The sequence below is a fragment of the Camelus bactrianus genome, chromosome 3 (assembly GCF_048773025.1).
Source record: "Camelus bactrianus isolate YW-2024 breed Bactrian camel chromosome 3, ASM4877302v1, whole genome shotgun sequence".
NCBI classification, from domain to species: domain Eukaryota; kingdom Metazoa; phylum Chordata; class Mammalia; order Artiodactyla; family Camelidae; genus Camelus; species Camelus bactrianus.
Genome location: NC_133541.1, coordinates 100482768 through 100502115, shown reverse-complemented (window position 1 = coordinate 100502115; position 19348 = coordinate 100482768). Strand labels below are relative to the sequence as shown.

At 42.6% G+C, this 19348-nt stretch overlaps 2 protein-coding genes across 2 annotated transcripts; one reads left to right on the top strand and one right to left on the bottom strand.

Moving 5' to 3' along the window:
• Nucleotides 1-1815: 1815 nt before the first annotated feature.
• On the bottom strand, nucleotides 1816-16863 carry LOC141573264 (protocadherin gamma-A1-like). Its single transcript, XM_045513354.2, has 3 exons — nucleotides 16386-16863; nucleotides 13874-13959; nucleotides 1816-10825 (listed from the first exon to the last, which is right to left on the bottom strand). The coding sequence occupies exon 3, from the start codon at nucleotides 6740-6742 to the stop codon at nucleotides 4241-4243; it is 2502 nt and encodes an 833-aa protein (XP_045369310.2). The 5' UTR covers nucleotides 6743-10825; nucleotides 13874-13959; nucleotides 16386-16863; the 3' UTR covers nucleotides 1816-4240.
• Nucleotides 16864-16975: 112 nt separating this feature from the next.
• Nucleotides 16976-19290, top strand: TAF7 (TATA-box binding protein associated factor 7). Its single transcript, XM_010950531.3, has 2 exons — nucleotides 16976-17274; nucleotides 17660-19290. The coding sequence occupies exon 2, from the start codon at nucleotides 17718-17720 to the stop codon at nucleotides 18765-18767; it is 1050 nt and encodes a 349-aa protein (XP_010948833.1). The 5' UTR covers nucleotides 16976-17274; nucleotides 17660-17717; the 3' UTR covers nucleotides 18768-19290.
• The last annotated feature ends 58 nt before the right edge of the window (nucleotides 19291-19348 follow it).

Genomic DNA, 19348 nt, shown 5'->3' with positions numbered 1-19348 from the left:
ACAGCCAGGCGTTGTGCCCAGAGTCGGCGTCCACCGCCACCACCTTGGTGACCAGGTAGCCGGGCTGCGCGGCGCGCGGCACCGTGTCGAAGAGCGCAGAGCCGTCGGGCCCCAGCGCCGGGTACAGCACCCGCGGCGCGTTGTCGTTGCGGTCGCCCACCAGCACGCGCAGGCTCACGTTGGCGCTGAGCGCGGGCGAGCCGTGGTCGCGGGCCTGCAGCGTCAGCTCGAAGGCGCGCAGCTGCTCGTGGTCGAAGGCGCGCTGCGCGAACAGCACGCCGCTCTGCGCGCTCACGGACACGTAGGACGACAGCGCGCGCGGCTCCAGGTCGCTGGCCACGATGGAGTAGGAGACGTGGCCGTTGGGCCCCAGGTCAGGGTCAGAGGCGCTGACTTGGGCGATGGAGGCTCCAGGAGGGTTGTTTTCTGCCACGTGGACGACGTAGGAGGCCTGGTGGAAAACCGGAGCGTTGTCATTGACGTCGCCAATGTGTAGGGTGACGCTCGTACTAGATGATAGGGGAGGTTTGCCCTTGTCGGTGGCTGTGATGGTGACATTGTACTCTGCTCTGTGCTCCCGGTCTAGGGCACCGTCAATCACCAGCTTGTAATAATTCTTGGAGGTGGATTCTAATTTGAAGGGGACTTCTTCTTGAATATAGCATGTCACCAGGCCATTTTGCCCAGAATCCTGGTCTCGCACTTTAATGAGTGCTATTACGGTTCCAAGGTCTGAGTCCTCAGGAATCTGGCTAGAGAGGGACACGAATGTCACCTCTGGGGCATTGTCATTCTCATCAACAATTTCAATGTGAACATTACAGTGAGCTGTGTGTACCCCTCCATCCTTGGCTTCTATACCCAACGTATATATGCTTGTCTCTTCAAAGTCCAAGGTACCATTGGTTGTGATTTCACCAGTATTTGGATTGAGAATGAAGAGGAGGCTGGTACTTGTTGGGGCATTGAGGAAGGCATAGGTGATTTCTGCATTAATGCCCTCATCCTGGTCAGTGGCCATTACCTGCAGCACGGAAGTTCCCCGGGACACATTTTCTTGGAGGCTAACCCTGTATGTGTCCTGACTGAACACTGGAGCATTATCATTGGCATCGGTAACCTGTATCCGGATCTGGGTAGTGCCGCTTAGAGGAGGGTCCCCACCATCCACAGCAGTTAGGGTTAAGTGGTGATAGTTCTGCTGTTCTCTGTCCAGAGGTTTTTCCAGCAGTAATTCTGGGTATTTACTTCCATCGGGACTTTCCTTCGTTGACAGAGAGAAGTAATCATTGGGGTTGATGGTATATATCTTCAGTGAGTTACTTTTTACATCTGCATCTTGTGCAGAATCCAGAGGGAATTTTACCCCTGGTAAGGCTGACTCACAGATTTCCAAGTCAATGCCTTTTGCAATGAACCATGGTGCATTGTCGTTAATGTCTTGAATTGCAACAATCACATGGAAAATATTCATTGGGTTTTCAGTGACCATTTCAAATTCTAGTGCACACTCTGATTTCCTCCCACAAATCTTCTCTCGATCTATCCTACCATTCACTAACAAATCCCCACTCTCTGTACTCACGTTGAAAAAATCCTCTGCACTAATCCGCAGTTTTCGAGCTGGCAACTCCTTGACGCTAAGCCTCAGATCCTTGGCCAGGTTCCCCACCCTTGAGCCCTTGGCCAGCTCCTCTGGAATAGAGTACTGGATCTGCTGAGAGATGGCCCCACACAACAAAGACAGCACGAAGAGAAAGAGTACCTGAGTTTTCATTGTTTCAGCTTTTCTGAAGCTCCTTAGCATTTCTTGAATTCTCTGGAAAGCTGATCTTCAAGATGTCTCTGGGATGTTTAAAAAATCAATGACAGCACCCTGGACTTCTGTGATTTGAGGGTAGGACTTGACTGTTAGGCGCTTTAGGGTGCACAGGAGCCGAGTCTGCGTTCTGATATGCACAGGACAGGACAAGGCAGAAAAACACTGCCCGTTTCTTCTGCAGAACTGAGAACCCTTATCTTCCCTCTGGTCAACAGCGGCGCCCAGAGGTTTTCTGGGAAAACTGCATATAGCCCAACAATTTCTCAAAGTATAAGCTCTTGAATCTATATATCTTGTCTTTTTACTTGTTGGAAAGAACAAACTATTCAAACTTACCATTTAGTTTGATATTTTCTAGTTTTTTTTATCATCTTATAGGTGTTGCCATTATTTTATATTCTTCTCTTTTCATTAAAGATTTTTTGTAAGTCATACAATTTTTTTTTTTCAGTTTTGGGGGCAAAAGTATCTTCAGTGATTTCAATGTATAAACACTGGCATGACTAGCGCAGATGTAACCAATTAGATTAGATCTAATCTTTGCAAAAAAAGAGTTAGTCCAAGCCCTAGACTTATTTTAATGTATTGCTTATTATTTTAAAACATAGATAATCTTCCCACTAAGTATAAAGGAAACTTATATTTTGTTAGAGACACCAGTCTAGTATTTGGACACACACACATGCTTTTATAAAACTGAATCTTGTGTAAGCTATATTTACTTTTATGAAACCAGTGCTTTACTATATGAATGTATACACAATATTCCTTAGTGCCAATTCTGAGCTCCAGTCTGTTTATACCATTATTAGACAAAGTGAGTTTGAGTTGATCACTGGTAAATCCTGGAGAGGCATTGAGACTTCTTAGACACTTCATTTTGAAACTTACCTGTAATCCCTGAACTGATCTTGGGTAACTAAAACAAATACTTTTATTTCAAATGCACTACCAAATTAGACACCAACTCAACAATTTAGTCTATTATTTTGCAGTGCTAATCCATACTCATCTTATACTCCAGTCAAGACAGACTATTATGTTTTCCTACGACATCCTTCCCTTGTTGTCCCAACTTCATAACTTTATACTTTCTGTTCCTTTTACTAAAAACCCTCCTTCCTTTCTATTGTAATGAATTTTTGCCCATCATTTAAAAAAATCTTTTTAGCAAAAATGGGATGTCTGAGACTCCTTATTATCCGTATTCTATATCCATCTAGATGCCATTGTACTCTGTGCATTTTCACAATGTATAGATATGTAGCTACGTTTTATATGGAATCCTTAGAAAATTATCTTTGAATGTCTAAAGTTCCCCTGGCACTAGCCATTTAAAATTTTTTCTCATTACAAGGAAATTTATATTAATATTGTAAAGATTTTTCCTTAAAAATTATTCCAATGGTAACATGCTTTTTTTCTGTGATGCATTTGCATGTTTGAATGAGAATACACACTTCTCTGCTTTCAGTTATTTTGCTCAGGCCCTGTTGTCCCACATTTTTGAATGTACCTCTTCCTAATATATTGAGGGAGAGATGTGTTCCTCTGTTTGAGATCTAATGAAATATATTTTTGCTTAATTTTGGATGACTCTCTGTTGCATCTTTATGGGTGAATGTAATTTCATAAATTTCAAAATGGGCCAACAATTTCCAGCCCAAGAAAGTATTGTTGAAGTGGCTGGCCTGGAAATCTCTAACAGAGGCTGAGACATATCTCCTTACATTTCAAAATCCTTCTCAAAGAAGAAGAAATGCCACTCCAAGGCTCAGAACAGTTTAGGCAATTGAGCTTCCCATGTTCAGACAAAAGGCTGAAATCCATATGAACACACACACACACACACACACACTTTAAGTATACATAATAGAGACTACATGCTAGATAAAAGAATTTGACCAACCTCTATGTTTTTTTACCCTATCATTTTTATGTCATCAGGTTGAAGAGAATTCAGTCTGGCTTATAAGGAGTTAAGAATCACATTATAAGAGCCTAAGATACCATATATGTATATCAGGATAGGCTAGGTAGGCTGAAGTGATAAACTTCATTACAGGAACTTAAAATGAAAAAGGCCTACGCATGGCAGGTATACAGATCAATGCTGGGTCAACCAAGACTCTTTTCTCATGGCAGTTATTCAAGGACCCAAGTAGAAGGCTCAGTCACAATTTCAAAGAGTCAGTCAGGGGTCTGACAATTCTCACAGTGGCAACTAGAGCTTCCTCCAGGAAGAGACTCATACATTTTCATTCACAATGTATAGGTCAGAACTATTTAATAGGCCCATCAGCCTTACCAGGCCAGGAGGTGCAGCCCCACCATAATTCCAGAAGATAAAAGGAACACGTACTTAAACAGAACTAATGACTACCACATTGCTTTTTTTTTTTTTCAAATAAACGAGCATTAAAGCTTTATAATAACCACACTGGCATAATTGTTTTTCATGATATTCAAAGAAAGAAACAAACTCACCTGAAGTTGCTTCGGGTCTCCTTTCATTTCAAGTAAATCTTGAGATATCAAGAGAGGCTCGCTTTTCTCGCAGCTCTCCTGGCTGATGAGCGTGTCCGCGTAGTTGGGCTGCGGGAAGATCACGTGACTCTTCCGCGAGTCCGCGGTGAGCGACACCTCGTGGGAATAGGTCTGCAGAAAAGCCCGCACCCCGTCCACGCCCACGAACTGAGAGGCGGGCAAGCCGGCCAGTACACCTGCAGTCTGTATGCGGGATCTGTGCCAGCGCCGCAATCTGAGCGCCAGCAGCACGATGACAAAGGCGAGAAAGATGCAGGAGACCGTGGCGACCGCCACCACCAGGTACAGCGTGAGACTTGAGTTGTCAGGGTCGGTGGAGGGCTTGATGCTGCCCAGGTCGGCCAGGACGTCTGGGATGCTGTCAGCTACAGCTACTGTGAGCGTGACAGTGGCAGAGAGAGGGGGCTGCCCATGGTCCTGCACCGCCACCACCAGGCTCTGCTTGAGCGCATCTCTGTCCAGCAGGGCCCGCGCTGTGCGCACCTCGCCCGTGTGCAGCCCCACCGCGAAGAGCCCTGGCTCGCTGGCCTTGAGCAGGCGGTAGGACAGCCAGGCGTTCTGGCCTGAGTCTCTGTCAACTGCTACCACCTTGGTCACCAGGTAGCCGGGCTCTGCGGAGCGGGGAGCCACCTCCACGCCCGTGGAACCGTCCGTAGGCAGGGCGGGATACAGAATTTCAGGGGCATTGTCATTCTGGTCCAGCACGAATATGCCCAGTGACACGTTGCTGCTGAGTGGCGGGTCCCCGCTGTCACGCGCCATCACTTTCAGTTTCAGGTCCCGGAACCGCTCATAGTCGAAGGATCGCAATGCATAAAGGACGCCGGTGTCTGAGTTGATGGAGACATAGGAGGATAGAGGCACCCCCTGGATGGTGTCCTCCGCCAAGGAATAAGTGATTATTGCATTCTCATTGCTGTCAGCATCATGGGCTGTCACAGAGAAGATGGAAGCACCTCTGGGGTTGTTTTCTGGAATGTAGGTGGAGTAGGAGTCCTGGAGGAAGACAGGGGCATTGTCGTTGATATCTGTCACTTCCAGTGAAATGTGTGTTTCAGTAGATAAAGTCGGGATTCCCTGATCTGTTGCTGTTACTGTGATGTTGTACCTGGAGGTAAGTTCTCTATCCATTGTTCTTTCTGTCACTAAACGATAATAACTATCATCTAACTTTTCTAGTTTAAAGGGTAGATTTTCAGGAATGGAACAGGTAGTGTGACCATTGTCTCCGGAGTCCTGATCATGCACACTGATAAGAGCAATTATGGCCCCAGGAGGAAAGTTTTCTGGGAGTGCAGTGGTAACAGAGGTGATGGTCACCTCTGGAGCATTATCATTTATGTCCAGAACTTTGATCAGCACCTTAGTTCTGGCCATGAGGCCTGCACCATCCTGAGCTTGAATTTCCATTGGATAAATCATGTATTCTTCGAAATCCAGAGGTGTTTTATTTGATATTTCTCCTGTGTAAGAATCCAAGTGAAATATTTGCGCCACTTTGTGGTCTATGTTGTGAAATGAATATGTTACTTCCCCATTGGCTCCTTCATCTGGGTCGGTAGCTTTTACTGTGACCAGCGGAGTGCCCAGCGACACATTCTCAGGGACACTTGTGTGGTACTGTGCTTGAGTGAACGCTGGAGGGTTGTCATTTGCATCCACTACTTGAACTCGAATTCGGAGGGTTCCTGAACGGACTGGGTTGCCCCCATCGAAAGCAGTGAGAAGGAGGTGGTGGACAGCTTCTTTTTCTCTATCTAGGGGACTCTGCAGCACCATCTCTGGCTGCTGGGACCCATCAGGTCCTTGTTGTACATAAAGGGAGAAATGAGGGTTGGAGCTGAGCTCGTAGCTCTGGAGTGAATTCATATCCACATCAAGGTCTTGCCCAAAAGGCAGAGGGATCCTGGTACCTGGAGTGGTTATTTCATTCATTTTAAATTCCACTTCCTCTAACTGAAATTCGGGAGTGTTGTCATTAATATCAATTATTTCCACTTCAACAGGGAAAAGCTTCATTTTATCCTCTACCAAGATGTTAAAACTCACCAGACACCGTGCGCTCTGCGCGCAGAGCTCCTCTCGGTCTATCCTGCCCACAGTGACCAAGCTGCCGCTTTGCGGATTCAGAGCAAAGAGCTGCGTCCTACCTCTGGAGATGATGCGGGCTCCCCGCTCCGCCAGCTCCCGGGGCTCCAGCTCCAGGTCTTTGGAGATGTTGCCCACGAAGAAACCTTTTTCTGTCTCTTCTGGCACCGAGTAGCAGACCTTTCCAGCATAGGCTTCCAGAAACAGCCCCCGAAAAAGGAACAGCAGAATCAGCCTGCTGCAGCCGAGCAGCTTCACTCGAATCGCCATTGCTCTTTGCTTCATAGTTTTCTTCCAGGCCAGCGCAAAGGGTACTGTTTCTCTGCTCTTCTAAACCTAAATTGACCTAATTTTCAGGACAATTCAGAGCAGAAAGTGGTCCAGAAGTAGAATCTGGGCAGCCTAAGGGAGGCTGTTTTCAATCTGGCGGTGATGGAGGTTCTAAGTTTTTCCGCCTCGCGGGGTGGGTGCGCGCTGCCTTTCTCTTCCAGACTGGTGAACAGCGACACCCAGAGTCCTAACCTTTTACTGCACTCCTAGATAATACTTGAACTTTCCTTTCTCATTAACAGGGTCTTAATTTATTATCAAGGAAATAGTTAAGCATTACACAATGTAACTACGAAAAAGAAAAATTAGTACGTTCAATTAATTAATTATATCTACATATTGCTAAATTGCAACACACAGTAGAATCCCAATATTCCCAAACTATCTGCTTTCCCTGTTTGCTTTTCAGGAAACATCACAAAGGGGACAAAATCATCTCTCCCTTCCTCTGTAATGTATCTTGACCACTTGATAATTGCCCAGGCCATATAGATGAGCAACTGCCCTCTGACAGGATGATGAAAAAAACTGAAGGGAAAAATAAACTTTTAGAGTCCAAGGAAGATTTTTTAAAAATTGGACTGTCCCATTTCCTATCCACAGTGCTTCGAATATTTATCAGAAACCTTGGAATTCTGAAAGACATGTTTTACCCCATCCTTTTACTGAAGTATCTCTGTAATATGGAGCTTAAAATGTCTTTAATATGGACTTTTAAAAGACCTTTAATTCAGCTGAAAGTAATATATTTTGCATAAAATAACACTGAGCTCTTGGAATTTCCTTAGGAAAATGTGACATGAATATCTAATTTAGATTTTATATTTAAGAGACACAAGAGGTGGTGATATTATTTTTCAAAACTGACAAGAAAAAGGCCACATCTTTATTTTTAGCCAGCCTATATTAGGATAATATATGTATTCTCCTACATTCACACTTAATATTTTCTCCAAGATAAATTGGTTTTCTAAAGTAGGAAGATTTTGAGGAGGGGAGGGTATAGCTTAGTGATAAAGTGCATGCTTAGCATGCACAGGGTCCTGGGTTCAATCCCCAGCACCTCCATTAAATACACACACACACACACACACACACACACACACATATAAATGAACACAATTACCTCCCCCCAAAAGATATTTTAAAAGTTTAAAAAAATCAAGATGTAAAAACTAGATTGCTTTCCTTCTTTTACGCATTGCAAAATTAGTAAACAGTTACTAACATGTCTCAGCCTAGTGTGATTTATTTATCTTAACCCAAAAGTTAGGGAAGAATGATCTTTGCATTCCAGAGGCTGACATTTTTCAGGAACAAACTGAACGAGATATTGGCAGCCAACCCATGGGCACGTGAGTGAGAAGGGTCTGGAAAATGATGAAAGAAAGAAAGGAAACAATTGAAGGCCAGAGAACAGTTTTTGGAAAGAGAATATGTGTTCCTGTATAACCAAATCTATATTTTCTCAGCTTCTCAAAGACAAGTATAATGGAGCCAAAGAGCAGACACTTAAAGATGCAGTGAACCTCCCTCAATGTTGCAAGGAAAGAATTCTTTAGTAGGAAACATAACTTTTCAGAACATGCATTAATAGGCACAAAGTTTGGCCCAAAGGAATTTTCTGGGCCAATGAAACAAATCAAAATACACATAGAAACTAGCAAGTAAACTTGTAGAGCTCCCCCTGCACCCCCAAATCCAACCAAAACCGATCATGACTGCTTACATCAGGATATTTATGAAATAAAGTGTTAAAACTCACACATATACATTTGAACCCAATGTAATATTTACGGCTTCACTGTTGGCACTACAGAAAACATCCAGTTGAAAGATGTTTCTGAGTTACCATGAAGAAATTAAAGACTGCAATATCTGAAGCCACATATAGACTGTAGGAATAGGGAAATCTCTTCCTGAAATGGAAGCAACTACAAATCCAGGCTTGGTCCACGGACCAGGCTGAAAGCAGGGCTGGAGGAACATCACAGGCACCGACCAGGTGATGACCAGAATCACTGCCAGGAGGAAGAGCACAGAGACCAAGTAAAACTGTAGCTCTGGTGGCAGGTGCCAGATGGTTGCTGAGGTAAGACTGCAACTCCTGCAAACCACAGGCAAAGACCAGCTGCAGCGTGATGGCTGTCGTCACTGAGCATGGTAACCAGCAAGCCCCAGAGAGCTGCGTCTGTCACCTGCAGTGCCACAGCGTGCATCCCATTCTTGTGTATCCTCAGGTTGAAGAATCAGAGCAGGTGGTCTGAAGCACCTGATAGGACAGTCAGGCATTGCACCCCACTCAGTACCCACCTTGGCGACCAGGCTGCACAGTATATGGTGCCCATGGAAGAGCGACACAACTTCCAGGTGCAACTGCCAGCATAGCATCTTCTGCGCCATTTTCACAGTGGTAGTCCACCATTACAGGCAGGCTCAGGATGACACCAAGCCCAGTCGAACCCTGGTCATGGTTGCAGAGTCAGCTCAAAGGTAGGCTGCGGTAAGCACTGTTGTGCTCTGCACTCAGTGACACGTTGGACAACAGCACCCAGGTTGCTGGTCAGGAAGAAAGAAGAGGCACTCAGGGCTCCAAGTTCAAGGTGGAAGCACTAACATGTGCAACGGAGGCTCTTGGTGAGTGTTCCTGGTCTCCAGGACTATAGTAGGCCTGTTGGAAAACTAGAGCATTTTTGTTAATCTGGGTTGTATGCAGGCCGATGCATGATGCATCAGAGGAGAGGGACAGCTTGTTCTTGTCGGTACATGGAAATTCTGATTCTGCTTCCAGTTTAGAATTCCATCTGTCAGTAGCTTACAAAGAATTCCACAGTAATTGTTAGAGATGAATTGTTGGCTGTGTGTTTGTTACTCTTTACAATATCTTTCACTTATCCCTTTAAGCAAGTCTCTTGAGTCCTGTTGTTCTGGTAAGTGCAACCACAGTTCTGATCTCTAATAGGACTAGACACTCAGTTGAAAGTCACCTGCACTGCATTATGGTTCCCAACCTCCATTTCAACCAGGATTGGGCCCTTAACTGTCTCCTGTCCTCTTCTACACCGTAGAAGAGGCTACGATGTAACTGTCACTCTTCAAAATCAAAGATGGTGCTTGCTATTATAGGATATATTCTGTATATCCTGTGGGACTGTGTGGGAAGTACAGGAGAACTCTACCTTAGGGGTATCATCTACGTCAGAAGGGATCACCTGAAGAATGTAGACAAGGAGGTGGAAGGCACGTCCTCCAGAAGGCAGACTCTGCTGTACTCTTTGTGGTTCAGTATGGGAGGGTTGGCTCTGGCATCCAAGATCCGTTTCATTCTCTGAGCTGTTCTGCTTCCTTCCCACCACTAAGTGGTGGCAGCTCTGCTCCTCCAGTCCCAATTTCTCTAATAACCAGGATATTTACTGCCCTTGTGCTCTCTTCTACTTCTGGCAGTGGGGGAAATGGTTAATTGAAACTAATCTCATAAATTTGTAGAGAATTATTTGCACCATCCATATCTACTGCAGTTTAGGAGTAAACTTTGCTCCTATTAAGATGTTTTCCCAGAATTTTCAAAACAAAATGGCCGCACTAAAAGCCTTATGTTATTTATATCCAGGATAAAAATACATTTATATGAAAGGCATTTATAGGATTTCCAGTAAAGTTTTCAGGTTCAGGGAGTCTAGGGACTTCCTTTGGCCTACCAGCTAGATCTATCCTGTCATTGTCTTGTTCCTCCCTGCTCTCTTTGCTGGCGGTAAAGACAGGCTTCTCAGCACTCACCCATGGTTCTGGTCACCGAGATGTAGATCTTTAGCAAAATTGCCCACTTTTAAGTCCTTGGTTACCTCTTCCAGAATCGGGAATCTTGCAGCGCATCTACTTCGCAGTTCACTCGAGTGAACACTGACAGCAGGAAGGAAAACAGTGCTTCCTGCACTCTCGCGCCCTTCCCAGTGGGAGGACCTCTTTCTGTGTCTTCTTGATGCTGCTTCGTAGGTCTGAATACATCTCGCTGCGGTTGCTGCCGGATACCAAAGTGCACTGGAAAGATAAGGCAGCGGCTCACCCTGAGTTGCCAGACCCATATATTTGGAAAAGATTCCGGGAGAGACGGTGTGCAGAGTCCCTTCCTGATGGGTTTCTCAAAAGTCTGCGGGGATCAGGGATCGCTGCGTCAGAAACGCCAGTGGATTCCTTTGTTTCACTCTAGCCACGGACTGGCCGACAGCGGCACCCAGAGGTCCAGGGCAATATCTACCGCCTGTTATTTCTGAAGGTCCTCACAGGAGACTGGATTTGCTTTATTTCTTGGACTTCCTTTACAATACTGGTTGGTTTAGTACAAAGGCTACAAGTCTCTATTTCTTTTTGACAAAATATGAATAAAATGCTCTTTCTACAAAATTTAAATCAAAATTTTAATTTATTAAAATTGACATCCACTTAAACATTCTGACAGAATTTCCCTCTTGACATTTCCTTTTGAAGAATACTACTGAAGCTTCCTTTTCTTAAAAAAAATTTTTTTTGAACACAGGACCTCGTGCATGCTAAACACGAGCTCTACCACTGAACTATTGCCACCTCCAACCCACTCCTACCCACCTATCCATACTGTTAAAAGACAAATATACTTTTTTTCTGTTTTTATTGTGATAAAATACACATAACATAAAATTTACCAACTTAGCCATTTTTAAGTGTACAGTTAAGTGGTATTAAACACATTTATAACATTGTGCAACTATCTCAATCATCCATCACCAGAACTCTTTTTATCTTGTAAAACTGAAATGTATACCCATAAAATGGTTACTCCTCATTCTCCCCTCTCTCCAGCCCTTGGCAAACACTGTCTACTAGCTGTCTCTATGATTCTGACCACTCTAAATACCTCATGTAAGCAGAGTCATACAGTATTTGCCTTTTTTGTAGTTGGCTTATTTTACATAACATAATATCCTCAAGGTTCATCTATATTGCAGCATATGTCATAATTTTCTTCCTTTTTAAAATAGTATGGAGGTTCCTCAAAAAATTAAAAATAGAACTACCACAAGATCCAGCAATTTCACTTCTGGGTATGTTTCTGAAGAAAATGAAAACACTAATTCAAAAAGATATGTGCACCCCTATGTCCACTGCAACATTATTTACAATAGCCAAGATACAGAAGCAACCTAAGTGTCCATCAATAAATGAATGGATAAGATGTATTGTACATTTACACAGCCATGAAAGAGAATGAAATCTTGCCATTTGCCACAATATGAATGGACCTAGAGGGTATTATTATGCTAAGTGAAATAAGTCTAACAGAAAAAGACGAACACTGTATGATTTCACTTACATATGGAATCTACAAAAGCAAAACAAATGAACAAATATAACGAAACAAAAACAGATTCACAGATACAGAGACCAAACAAGTGGGTGCCAGAAGGGAGAGGGGTGAGAGGATGAGTGAAAAAGGTGAGGGATATTAAAAATTTCCAATTACAAAATAAACGAGTCACAAGGGTGTATAGCATGGGGAATATAGTCAACAATATTGTAGTAACTTTGAATGGTGACAGATGGTAACTAGAGATACTGTGGTGATCATTTTCTAATGTATAGAAAAAGACTATGTGTATACCTGTAACTAACATAGTGTTGTAGGTCAATCATATCTCAAAAGAAAAAAAGGAATTTCCTTCCTTTTTAAGGCTGAGGAATTAGTTCATCATATGTACACATGCCACATTTTGCTTATGCCTTCACTGGTTGATGCACACTTGGGGTGCATCTAACTTTTAGCTACTGTGAACAACGCTGCTAAACATGGGTATACAAGAATCTCCTTGAGACACTGCTTTTAATTCTTTGGGAAATATACCCAGAAGTGGAATTGCTGGATCACATGGTAATTCTCTTTAATTTTTCTGAGGAAACACTGACTGTTTTTCACAGTGGCTGAACCGTTTTACACTCCCACCAACAGTGCACAAGGGTTTCATTATTCCATATAACACCAATATTTGTTACTTTCCTTTTTTTGGAGAGTAGTCATCCTAATGGGTGTAAGGTGGCAACTCATTGTTGCTTTCATTTGCATTTCCCCAATGATTAATAATGTTGAACATCTTTTCATGGGCTTACTGGCCAGTTGTATCTTTTTTGGAGTTACATACATACTATTAAAATCCCCCCAATAATCAGCTATTTCTTGTATACCATCGGTTACCTCTACAGACTGACTATTTATGTCCCCCAAAATTCACATGTTGAAACTTAATCAATGTGATGGTATTTAAAGGTAGGGCTCGTGAGAAGTGATTAGGTCATCAAGGTGGAGTCATCACGTAAAAGGGGCTGCAGAGAGCTCCCTCACCCCTTCCACCACGTGAGATTACAGCAAAAAAGACTACCATCTACGAACCAGGAAGCCTGCGCTCACCAGACGCCACAGCTGTCAGTGCCTTTATCTCAGACTTCTCAGCCTCCAGAGCTGAAAAATTAATTTCTGTTGTTTATAAGCCACTCAGTTTATGGTACTGTTACAGCAGCCCAAAAAGACTAAGACAGTTGCCCATGCCCTTTCATCTCTTCTAACACTTTCTTTTTAGTGTAGTGGGTCCACTCTCCACATACCTAAGGGGAAGGTGAACCCATTCATAGCTGTAGTAGGGTCTGATACTAAACCAATAGTGGTGATCTCACTCCTCTTGTCAGTGTTTAGTGAGGAATACTGGCTTAAAACAATTAATAATTTAAAAACTGAGCTTAGGGCAAGGTTTCTCAACCCTGGTAATATTTTGAGCCCGATAACTTAGTTGTGGAGGGGATGCTCTGTGCATTATAGGATATCTGGCAGCATCCCTGGCCTCTACCCACTAGATGCCAGTAGATACCACCCCCACAGTTGCGACAATCAAAATGTCTCCAGGCATCATCAAATGTCTTCTCCTCCCCACCATTTTGAAAATCATAGGCTTAGGGTATTCCGCTGGTGACTACTATTGAGCCAGGGATAGGTGTATAGTCTTAGTTAGACCAATCAAGTTGAAAGACAGATTCTGGTTAGGGAGAGACACTCTCTGAACTTACCACAGCCAAGAAAGGAAGTTCCCCAGTTACTTCTGTCAGATTTCTTATGACCATAGACTCTCGAAGTTTACAAGATGAGGGAAAAGCTGAAAGAATAACAAGTATAAATAAATGTTCATTCTCTAAAATCAGGAAGTTAAAACAATTTGTGCCAGGCCATGATTCTATCATGCCTAGAGGCAGCCATGTTTCTAGAACTGCACTGTTCAATACAGTAACCATCAGCCAGCCACACATGGCCACTGAGAACGTGAAATGTGACTAGTCCAAAATGAAATGTGTTTCAGTGTAAAATACACACCAGATTTTGAAGATTTAGTACAAAATTAGAATGTAAAACATACCATTAACAATTTCTACATTGATTCTATGTTGAAATATTTTTGATAATTAGGCTAAATAAAATGCTACCGAAATTAATTTCATGTGTTTCCTTTTGCCATTTTAATGCAGCTACTAGATAATTTAATATTAAATAATTTAATAATGTGGCTTTCATCTATGGGTCATATTATATCTCTGTTGAACAGAGTTGCTCAAGACTACCTGGTTTTCAAAAACATTTTCTTATTGTTTAAACCAGTGTAAATCAGGTTGGTCTTTTTTCTATAGAAAGCATCACACTTAATACAAGAGACTGCAACATTTTGGCTAACGTGCTTTTCACTGTTTATATACTGCTAGAGCAATATATAAGGGTATTTGCTATTTCCTCACTCCTATAATTTAATTTTCTATCTCCAAGATACAAGCAAGGCTTCTCCCATAACCCATAATTTTTTAACACCCACAGTATAAGGAACTTGGAAGTTTATTAAAGGGAATTTTCAATCATATAGCATTAGCTTGATAGTGCTACTCCTTTATCATAGGTAGGAAGCCTTCTGAGCCTTGTTACTACTCTGGAGAATTTACTGCTACCCCCAAATCTTTGGTTCACTAGTATCACAGATATTCCATGGAACAATCACAGGAGTGTAATTCTTTCATCAACTCAAAGTGTTTCTGTATGTCAAATGGATTTGATAAACATAAACACACACACACACACACACACACACACACACACACACACACACACACACACACACAACTGCATGTATCAACAGACATTAAGGTAATGGTGACCTGGCAGAGCTCTTAGCTTTAGGATCAATGTAATTACCCTGCAAAAAAATAGCCTTCAGAAAACGTGTCAAACTCAAAAGGAGAAAATATGTTTCAAGATTGAAGGAGGTAGATACTTCAGGGGAAACTACAGTTGATCCTTTTAATTATTCCTGACAATCTTCTACTTAAAGGTTTACTAACTAAAATATATCATAATTTTGGCAAATCAGAATTGCATAGAATTTATCTCAGGTTATTTTCTGTGACAAAGATATTTGAACATCATAAAACTCATAGGCAATTAAAATGCAAAGCAATATATGGATAACCTTCTTGTATAAGCTGGGCCTCAAATTTTATAATCACAAAAAAGGATTATGCAGAGGCTAGCATGTTAAACTCATATCTATGAAATGCGTAAAATCTGGTACAATGAAGGGATAAGTACAGGGGGAAAATTTCATCTTCAAAAAGAGGAAAGAGAGAATCCTGGAAATACATCAGCTAACATTCTTCAACACATTACAGAACAAAGAACTAAAGTACAATTATGTGGAAGAGCTTAATTTTTCCTCAGACTTAACATAAAAAAAAAAATCAGACTGGTGCCAAGTCATTTAAATCCCCCCCATCATACATAGTCTCACAGTCTACTAAAAGCAAAGGCAACACATTCACACACACACTTTTTGCAAACTTCTCCCCTCATGATAATTGGCACTGTCCCTGACTGGAGAGGAAATGTATATAAAGTTGCTGTATCTCATTTTAATGTGACTTGGAATATATTTTCTCTCACAAATTATTAAAGAATTTGGGCTATATTTATATATATTTTTTCTGGATGGATCAATTCTTTCATTCAATTAGCAACTATTTTTTTTATCTCCCATGTTTTGATACTAGGCACCAGGACCAGATGAACAAAATATTACATTCCTGATTATCATGGAGCTTCCAACCTAGAGCAAGGGAGACAAGTACATAAAGAAATACAGTTAATTTTGTAGATGTTAATCACATTTTTAGTGAGTTCTCTTAAACTTAGATGCAGGTGTTAATATTTTAGAGGACAGAAATTAAATTTTAAATGACCTTGATGCTCTACCAAACTGATCCTATTAAAAAATAAATGGAAATGAATAGGAAGAAGTGGAAACTGTTACATAGTTAGGCTAAAATGCTATAAATACATGTTGATGAATAACTGACCACCCATACAAGAGGCAAGCAGAAAACAGTTCTCAAAACAGTAGAGGTGGAATTTTAAAAATTCCAAACTAATTTAAAAATTACTGGCAAATGACTGACAGGGAGTAATATTTGAATTATACTCTAATCAGACCATTCGTCTTTCAGATAACTGTCCTAAACGAACATGGGCCTCCAGAAGAACACTTACTTCTCTGTTACCATTTACATCTACGTCGAATACATTAAAAAGAGGAATCATCCTTGTTCCTTCTGAGGGCCTTCAAAACAGAAACAGACCCCTAGTCATAGGCCTCCTACGAACATTTCCATAACCAGCACACACAGACTTAGAACTACATAGTGGACAGCAAGTCCTCACTCCACTGATTTGGGTGTTTTAAAATCCACAGCATGGTTAGTTATAAATTCTTAGTTCGGCTCCAAATTGGATACAGCCCGGGGAGCATCCAGATGTTTCCAGGAAAAGGACGCTTTCCTCACGGACTCCCTATCTCCGGCAATCACCCGGAAGCCAAGGAGCTATCCGGCTTCATGGCGATCCGCTAAAAGTTCTGGCTTAGCGGGGGCAGGCCGGAGAATCTATGTCTTTCTTGGTATTGTTTTCTCTAAATATTTCCAAACCAACGTTCTTCACGAGAGTATCATCTTCATCGCGTAAAGCCAACTTCTCGCGAGACAAGTCACGCTGGATAGCGTAATTGTGCGTTGCGCCTGCGCGCGCCGGGGCAGTGCGCACTTCCGCCCGAGTTGTGCTGTCACTCATAGCCGCCTCCGGTTGCGTAGCGTTTTATTCTCCGCTGGGTCTGCAGCTCAGGACGGAGGTCTGCTGAGCTGCCGAGCTGCGCAGCTGAGGAGCTGCAGAATCTGGCTCTCGAAGCTGCGGATATCAGCGAGATTTCGTGTTGCCTGTCCTGAGCTGTTTCACTAATAATTAGTAGCGAATCGCTCCTGATTGCCGCGAGCCGGAAAGAACAAAGGAATCAAGAAGGAGACGCTCGGCCACGGGCCGCCTTGCTCCGGAGTGGCTTCTGCTCGCTCCTGTCCGGAGAAACTGGATTTATAATCGTCACTGGATTGTAAGTACCCGAGGCGAAGAGAGCTCACTACGCCCCGCTTTTTGAATATCTTTGTTCCGGGAGAGTTGTGGATTGGGAGTGTCTGCTGGGCCTTAGCTTTGTGTGCCGAAAATCATTCCGTAGCAGCCGCCATTTGCTTTCCTGCTAGCTAGCTCTCTGCGTTGTCCTGCAGCGGCATCTAGAGGTTGGAACTTGGCATTGCAGCTAAGATTTAAATGGACTTAATTGATTAAGGCAACGTGTCAGTAACGACTGCTATTCAGCCACAGCATACTTAGAAAGACTTGGGGCTTAATTTAAAATAGACGCTTAGCTGCTGTTGTACTTAGAACTGTTTGTAATTAAAATTTCAATTCATAGCGAACTGGTCTTTCTGTTGAAATAGGTGGAACTTTTTAGTGCAACAAGTGGTTATTAGAGAAGTGAGTCACCAAGAAATAAAGATGAGTAAGAGCAAAGATGATGCTCCTCATGAACTGGAGAGCCAGTTTATCTTACGCCTTCCTCCAGAGTATGCCTCTACTGTGAGGCGAGCAGTACAGTCTGGCCATGTCAACCTGAAGGACAGACTGACAATTGAATTACACCCTGATGGGCGTCATGGAATCGTCAGAGTGGATCGGGTCCCACTGGCCTCAAAACTGGTGGATCTGCCGTGTGTTATGGAAAGTTTGAAAACCATTGATAAGAAAACCTTTTACAAGACAGCTGATATCTGTCAGATGCTTGTCTCTACAGTTGATGGTGATCTCTATCCTCCTGTGGAGGAACCAGTTGCTACTGCTGATCCCAAAGCAAGCAAGAAAAAGGATAAGGACAAAGAGAAAAAATTTGTATGGAACCATGGAATTACTCTGCCTCTAAAAAATGTCCGAAAGAGAAGGTTCCGGAAGACAGCAAAGAAGAAGTATATTGAATCTCCAGATGTGGAAAAAGAAGTGAAGCGGTTGCTGAGCACAGATGCTGAAGCTGTCAGTACTCGTTGGGAAATAATTGCTGAAGATGAAACAAAAGAAACAGAAAATCAGGGCCTTGATATCGCTTCTCCAGGAATGTCTGGCCACAGGCAGGGCCATGACTCATTAGAACATGATGAGCTTCGGGAGATATTCAATGACCTCAGCAGCAGCAGCGAAGATGAAGATGAGACGCAGCATCAAGATGAAGAAGATATAAACATCATCGACACTGAGGAAGATCTGGAAAGACAGCTACAGGACAAGCTAAATGAATCAGATGAACAGCACCAAGAAAACGAGGGAACCAATCAGCTGGTTATGGGAATCCAGAAACAGATTGATAACATGAAAGGCAAGCTCCAGGAGACCCAGGACAGGGCAAAGCGACAGGAGGATCTCATCATGAAAGTGGAAAACCTGGCTCTCAAGAACAGATTTCAGGCTGTGCTAGATGAACTGAAACAAAAGGAAGACCGAGAAAAGGAGCAGCTCAGCTCTCTGCAAGAAGAGCTAGAATCACTCCTAGAGAAGTGAGGAGAGCTTTGATACTTAATTTCATTCCTGAGAGGGGTCAGCCTTGAAAGAAAAATTTTTGTTTCATTGCCTGGACTAGATAGTATATCTCTGCAGTAGTTCGCATTTCCTTCATTGCATTCTGTTCGATTTGTATAGTAGACAAATGTGAATTTCTATCTCATTTGTCTTTCAGAACCACTTTGCTAGGTGTTTGCCCTGTAGAAAGTAGGAATGTATAGACAAATGTAGGAAAGTTGTAGAATTAGCGGAGTGAACAGTTCAACTTAGTAATTAATCGCAGCTTCACTAGAGGACTTTGTTACTGTTTGTCCATTTACCAGAAGCTGCTGTTGTTCCTGTGTGATGCCATTTGAGATGAGTAAGAGCCTAGTCTGGGGGCAGGGGAGCTTGTTTGCATATGCTTTCCCATGCTGTAGCTATTTTCCCAGCTATTCAAAGCAATTTTCTACATTTAGCATTGCAAATCATTTATAAGGTTGTTTAACACAATAAATAAAAGCAAGTAATTTTCACCTCATAATGAGTCTTGTTCTTTTAAGGGTAGTGGGTATCAGATCCTCTTCTGAGGTGGTTTCTTG

Coding starts and splice junctions, on each gene's coding strand:
- LOC141573264 (XM_045513354.2), bottom strand. CDS start 6,742: ATGAAGCAAAGAGCAATGGCGATTCGAGTGAAGCTGCTCGGCTGCAGC.
- TAF7 (XM_010950531.3), top strand. CDS start 17,718: ATGAGTAAGAGCAAAGATGATGCTCCTCATGAACTGGAGAGCCAGTTT.